Source organism: Leptonychotes weddellii, chromosome 1 (assembly GCF_054177405.1).
Source record: "Leptonychotes weddellii isolate Sample4059 chromosome 1, ASM5417740v2, whole genome shotgun sequence".
Taxonomy (NCBI): Eukaryota; Metazoa; Chordata; class Mammalia; order Carnivora; family Phocidae; genus Leptonychotes; species Leptonychotes weddellii.
Window position 1 is genome coordinate 150,018,712 of NC_138369.1, and position 7,497 is coordinate 150,026,208.

The 7,497-nt window shown below is 39.9% G+C and overlaps 1 protein-coding gene across 1 annotated transcript in view; it reads right to left on the bottom strand.

The window, feature by feature from the left end:
- ADGRG7 (adhesion G protein-coupled receptor G7) overlaps nucleotides 1–2,510 on the bottom strand; it is a 68,286-nt gene extending 65,776 nt beyond the window's left edge. Inside the window, exon 1 of the mRNA XM_006729584.3 lies at nucleotides 2,252–2,510. Coding sequence (XP_006729647.2) covers nucleotides 2,252–2,366 — 115 coding nt within the window. The 5' untranslated portion in view covers nucleotides 2,367–2,510. The remainder of the gene's footprint in view (nucleotides 1–2,251) is intronic.
- Nucleotides 2,511–7,497: the final 4,987 nt, after the last annotated feature.

Genomic DNA, 7,497 nt, shown 5'->3' on the forward strand with positions numbered 1-7,497 from the left:
TCTCTTTAGCTGTTCTAGACTAGAAGTTTAACAGCAGACAATCACATAACTGCGAAACTGAAGGAAATACTTTGGCAAGACCTAGAAGAATGTGGCAAAGCTCTAGCAGTTACTCCAAAAGTCTGTAAACACCATTTGAAGACTCAGAAAACCTTAAAAGTGAACATACTAATCTACACTCTATAAGCAGCATTAATAATGTAGATCTCAATTAATTAATAATTGTAGATCTCACAAACAACGTGACTTACCAAAGTGCCTAACCTTGCCTAGCAAAACATTCTACTGGTTACTGCTTATCTTTGTGAATTAGGGATTTGGGGCATAGTTGCCTCAAAAAAAAAAAAAAAAAAGAGAGGAATTAATTGATTGAGTTAACCTTGTCTTCCCTCTAGAAGGCAGAATATGTGGGAGTGAAGAGAAAGAACCTAAAGTCAGAGTAATCTAGATTTAAATCCAGACCCAACACTCCCTAGCTAAGTAAGTAAGCTTGACAACATTTTCTGAGCCTGAGTTTCCCCATCAGTATCATGGATATAATAATAACTGCCTCAAAGGTAGTCGTTTGGGTTAAATGAGATAAGCATAAATCATAAACTTGTCAAATCATTTGTACACCTGAAGCTAATGTCATAATATAACATTGTATGTCAACTGCATTCAATTAAAACATTTTTTTAAGAAAAATTCAGAGCAAGGACACATTTGTCTCTTATTTTTGAGGAGCTGGTATGCTTTTACTGTTGAACAAGGGTTTTTTGTTGCCTAGTATGCTTCATTTGGGGTCTTAGCCCTCAGGAAGTTCCGGGATATGTCTCAGGGATTATGTTTTGTATTTATTTTTAGCAACTCCCTGTTTTCTTCCTTATAATGTTTTATACTTTGGTCCTTATTTTAATGGTTCTATTGTACCTGTGTCCTTTTAACTCACCACAAGTTTCCCTTTCAAAGTAGATGTCATATAATGGAAAGAAGGAAAAGAGGGAGGGAGGAAGGAAAGAACGATACCTTAAAAGTACACTCTTTAAATAAAGTCTTATAAATTTAGAAGCTTAATTGGGTGAAACCTATAGTTCATAATTTTTCTAACTTTAAACAAAACTTAAACCAACAAATAAATAAACAAAACAAATAAAAACACATTTTTCTCAAGTTTAAATTCTATTGTTTTTGTTCTGGCAAATTTTCTCACGCTAATTATCCAAATCCTGTTAGTACCATGTTTTCTAGATAATGTTCTGAGGGGTGGGGGGAGGGGAGGGCGATCAGACCCCTTCTCAGCTACCACTCCATCAATAGCTAATATATTTGATTTCTTTTGTCCCCAACATGCATTGTGCTTCTGCCGGTTCCCCAAACCTTCTATCCTCCTCAGTTAACTATTTTCTCAGAGGGCAGATCACCCCTCCTTCTGCTCTTTTGATGGGTTTTATTTACACTTATTTACTCAGTTTTATTAGAATCTTTCTCTGTTTGTTACAAAAGGGAATACTCAGTACATCCAGCTTTGAATCCCTTTGTGGAGAACCTCTGGCAGCCCAAGGGAACCAGCGCTGGGGTTATAGAAAGTCTTTGTTGTGAGTTTTTGGGGGGTTTCCTCTAACATCATCGTTTTACACACCATTGCTCCCCCTCCCACCTTCCAGTGTCGGCTTTAGCACATAGCAGTTTACTAACAAACATTTGCTGAACAACCAGAAAAATCATTTTCTAGGTAATCTTCATTTTTGAGTAGTTAACACTTGGAAAATGAGAACTTTGTACACAAACCATAAGATTTTATTTACAATCCTAGTGAGAACATCCCTAGACTTTCTTCTTGAGATGAAATTCCATTCTGCACCTGTTTGATTATGTGCGTATGTATGTGTGTGTGTCCATACTTACTTATCTTTCGTGGATTTAGCTAAACAGACCCAAACATGTGTTAGTAATGATTTTAATTAAGCTGTTACCCAGTCAGGAGTTAAAAAGAGCAAGAAGAGGTGAATCAAACTAGGTAATTCATCACTATGCCCACTCACACTCACATTCATATTCATGTGTGTGCAACCATATGCTAGCCATTGACTGACCCTTGCCTGTTGCATTTCACACATGACACCTTGGTGGGCAACCTCAGCCCAGACATGGCTATTTGCAGTATGGTGTGTTAGGTGTCAGGGACAGAGGCTCAATACCTTCTCCTGATTTGAGTTAAATGTAGAAAGTTAAAGATAAACATAACATAGTTAACCATAAACAATATTACCTCTCTGGATCTTAAGCACAGTCGTCCAGATGCCCAGTCCCAAAACGATGGTCGTCAGCAGTCCACACACAACGGCTGTCAGCACCCTGAGGTCACATGCACGGCAGGAAGCCATGGAGAAGCCAAGCCACAAATCCACTCCTGGCTGAAACACAACTAGTGTCTTTCTTCTTGAGCCAAGAAGCTTAATCAGAAACTATTCTAAAAAATAAAAATAATTCCCCCTTTCAGTGATCTATCAGGCAGAAGTCCTCATTTTGCAGGATGCAGTTTGAATCATCTAATGAAAGGTACATGCTCTCACTGCAATTTCCTCATCCTTCACTGAATGAGAGCATGAAAAAGAGGTTGGAATTATGGGAAGAGAAGATAACTGAGGGTCATAAAGAAGAAAGGGAGGGATAGTTAACAGGGTCAAAGTATAAATGTCCAGATAAGCAAGAAGGTGGGGAAGGGAGCAAAAAATAAAAAAGAAACCAAGTCATCTTCTTACACTTTGGTTTTAGGGGGATCTAGCTGAGGTAGACTAACAGGTGCTTCAGGCCACACGGACTCCCTCTCGTCAACAAGGGGGAGTGACACACACACACAATTCTAGTCCTTGCACTTTTTTAAAGGAGCCCACATATTGAAAGCTGCAGTGGGTGAGTGGCTTTATTAGCATGGGGTGAGTTTTGCAAAGCACAAAATCCCAGTACTACAACCCACTTGTTATGTGCTGAATTGCGTCTCCCTAAAAATTCCTATGTTGAAATTCTAACCCCCAGTACCTCAGAATGTGACCTTATTTGGAGATAGGGTCATCACAGAGGTAAGCAAGCTTAAATGAGGTCATTGGAGCAGGCTCTAAACCAGTAAAACTGGTATCCTTATAAGAGGAAATTTGCACAGAGATATGCAGAGGCAAGAATTTAGGAAGAAACACAGGGAGAAAGTGGTTGTCCACAGACCAAGGAAAGAGATCTGGGACAGAGCCTTCCCTCCGAGCCCTCAGAAGGAACCAACACTGCTGGCACCTTGAGTTTGGACTTCTAGCCTCCAGAACTGTGAGACAATAATTTTTTTTTGCTTAAGCCACTCAGTTGTAGTACTTTGTTGCAGCAACCCTAGCAGACGAATTCACCATCTGGATCAATGTAAGCTTGTCTCTGCAGCTGCAGCTCTGACCCTCTCCTGCCCAGGCTCTCATGTTCTTTCCCCCCATCCCCACTCCATCACCACCTGAAAGACTGGAGGAATGAATATTCACCTCAATCAGAGTCCTGTTCCTGGGGGATTAAGAAAGATTTTACAAAAGAGGACACATTTAAGCTGACTTTTTCAACTCCCAAAACAATTATATGTTTCCCCTATTCTCTCTAATACTCACTTTATCAAAATACAGCTTTAGGGGACATGAACATAGGGCTCTAACCTTTACCCCACCCAAGGATTTCAGAAAAACACATCGATGTACCCCAAAATGGAAGAACTTAGAAGTAATGCTGCAGCAGCACAACATAAATGAATGTGAATCCACTGTTTCATTTGCTGTGAATAGATTTTTAAAAATCTGTTTCTCAGATGTCTGCATGTATATGCACAGAAAATGTTGGGAAGGGTACATTAAAAATAATTCTTCTTGGGAATCTGAGAGATCTAAGAAACTCATTTTTCATTTTACACCCTTTGTGATTTGAAGTTTTTCTCATTTAATATTTTTTCAATTATAACAATAATGAATATATCTATTATTCTTTCAATAATAAAAGGGATCATTTTAAATAAATAATGTCTAAGAAAAGGAAGTAGCACTTACGAAGTGCCTAGAATATACCAAGCATTGTGCTATGCACTTTATGTATCTTTATCTCATTTATTCTGTAACAGGTATTTTTTGCCCATTGTACGAATGAGGAAATGAGACTTGGGTGGGTATTACTCTAAACAGGAACTCTCTGGTTAAGGAACTTTGAGTGACATTAGGTTACACAAAGGTAATAGTTTTCTTCAACTCTAGGATTTCTTAGAGCCTTTATTTTTTTAAAAAGATTTCACTGGTTTATTTCAGAGAGAGAGAGAAAGCACAATCATGAGTGGGCGGGGGAGGGAGAAGCAAACTCCCTGCTGAGCGGGAAGCCTGACGCAGGGCTAGATCCCAGGACCCTGGGACCATGACCCAAGCTGAAGGCAGACGCCCAACCGACTGAGCCACCCAGGCACCCCTCTTAGAGCTTTTAATATGCTCACATACATTGTGAATTGTCAGGTTCCCAGTGTTGACCACAGAATCCTCTTCTCAAGAAGAATTTCTCAGAGATAGCGATCTTTCAGAATGTGCTTTGGAGACATTGCCCTGCATGATCATCTGCAGAAAGGTCTTACTTGGTTGAGCAGAGTGACTAAAGGAACTGATCATGGGGCCCATGTTTGCTATAAGGTGATGGAAGTTTTCCCTTGTTGTATTTCAAACATTTTGAAGGGGCTGTAGTCTGGTGACTGAAAAACTGACTTGGGTGGTTCTCAGACATTTTCTTCACCACACTCGATGGAAATGCTGGAATCCTGGGATGTTATAATGGCTGTAGCTTCTTAGTACTTTCATATTTTCATTTATATGCCATCTATCCAGCTAGGAACTCTAGAAATTTATGGAATAGAAGAAATTTCTAAGCACAGATATTTAGATGTTGACACTGATATTAGAGCATGAATTTCTATTGGTTATAGACAAATATATAGACATCAATTTTATACACACACACACACACATATATCAAGATCACAAAAAGGAACAGGAAAAGGAAAAAAACTAAACAGGGAATAATTCATTTATTCATTTGTTCTACTCCAAAGCAAACATTGTGCTAGGTGCTGAGGATGATAGAGTAAACAAGAGAGGCAAAGTCCCTGCCCTCACACAGCTTATACTCAGGAATACCTGAATTTGTACTGACAGTGTCTTTAGTTTGCTTGGTGACCCTGGACAAGCCACATAAGCATCTGAAACTCCATTTTTTCATATTTTAAACAACCTAGTGGAGGCCCTCCGTTCCTGAAAATTTTAGTCCTAAAGTCATTAGTTGAAGAAGAACAAGGCAGGTGTCTATAGTGGGGGTAGAGATGAGCAATAGACCAGAGCAGATGTCAGAGTCCAATAGGGGAGGGCAAAGGGTGCAAGAGAGCCTGGCATGAGATGTCAGGTTCCAAGCAGAGTGAATAAGGCCTTCCTGTGATGGGGAGGGACAGCCTCACAACCAAGGGGTAAGGAAGGCCTTCAGGCAAGAGGCAGCCCAATTGTGGGAAATCAAAGCCAGAGGAGGGAGAGGAGTGCATTCCTTTAGAGACCAAGAAGGGTCACAGGACATCTGCATGCGTGGGCTGGTTGGTGTGGGAATTCAGAGCCAGAGTTAAGTGAAGAGGGTGTCCACATGGAGTGGCAGCCTAGCATAAGGAGTCAGACCCCAAGCAAAGAAAGAAGAGTGTCCATGCATAGGTAAGGTGGGGCTGAAGATCAGAGATTAGTTATATATAGGATGATCAGTCAAATGGGTAAACATATAAGAATAATGAGAGCCAAGTTCCTTACTCTAAGAGAAGGGAATTACAAATTTGGAAAGGAACAAAACTTGAATTCAATAAGAATTTCAAAACAGGTCATGAGAAACATGGAGAAAGAAGAGCTACAGGGAGCTAATTCTGGAGGAAGCAATATCCTTTAAAGGAAATGGCTATCAGATAAATGCATGAATGCAGTCATGAACTTCTTATCCAAAAGAGGAAAGCTGATGACTGCAACAAAGTCAAGTATTTCAAGGGAAGGAAGGGGTGTGATATTACTTCTTATTTCTAACATTTGAACTAAATAACTTCCAGTGTGACTTAAAAAAATAGAGAAACTTATAGTGTTGGATTGGAAATGGATGTAGGTATCAATACAAACTCATAGTTTTCTATATATATATTAATAATAATATATATTTCAATATATATTTAATAAATACATTTTATATAAAAATAAATAGATGCAAAACTGTGTATATATACACATATATGTGTGCATGTTTATGATATATATCATACATTAACATACATATATTCTCTAGTTTTGGCCATTCATAGGCCCTGAAAAATGACATCCCATTAATCTTAAGCACATACATTGTACACCTGAAACAAACATAGTACTGTGTGTTAACCGTAGTGGAATTAAAATTTTTAAAAACCGGGGCGGGGAGGGGGGGAGAAGCTAGAATTCTTCCTTTAGGAAGAGAGCGAAAGGTGCTAGTTTGGACTCTTTTTCCTTCTTTCCCATCAGTGGATAGAAGCAGCAGTGATTCAGGTGTAGCTGGTACAGCCTCAGGGCTGATGCTCAAGTGTTTGGAACAGGGCTGTTGTGCAGTAGTCTTTGGACAGAGGCCAGCTCCTGGAGCATACTGCGCATGCGCGAGCGTCTGCTCTTCGGAATGAAGGTATCTCAATCAGCCAGGGGAGGGAGGCAAGCTAGCCAACCATTACAGTACTTACTCCAGCAAGCCAAGCACCAAGCCCTCAGAGGCAGGGCTGCAGTCTTTCCTTTGGTATAACAGAACCTGTTGGTCCTAGGTTAACACAGGACCATCGTGAGAGCTCCCCACCTATCCCTGGGTATTCTCTGTGTGAATGAGAACCCCATCTCCCCTTTCTGGGACTCTGGAAATAATTAGAAATACAGCAAGGGGATGGGAATGGCTACACTGAAGGCCAAAGTTTTTCACTCCACATGAGAACTGGATAAAACTGAGTATCAAGAAAACAGTCAACAAAACTAAAAGACAACCTATGGAATGGGAGAAGATATTTGCAAATGTCATAATAGGTAAAGGTCTGGTATCCAGAATCTATAAAGAACTTCTCAAACTCAACACCCAAAAAACTAATAATCCAGTCAATAAATGGGCAGAAGACATGAACAGACACTTCTCCAAAGAAGACATACAAATGACCAACAGACACATGAAAAAATGTTCCACATCACTTGCCATCAGGGAAATACAAATCAAAACCACAATGAGATACCACCTTACACCAGTTAGATGGCCAGAATTGACAAGTCAGGGAACAACAAATGTTGGAGAGGTTGTGGGGAAAGGGGAACCCTCTTACACTGTTGGTGGGACTGCAAGCTGGTGCAGCCACTCTGGAAAACACTATGGAGGTTCTTCAAAAAGTTAAAAATAGAGCTACCCTATGACCCAGCAATTGCACTACTGGGTGTTTACCCCAAA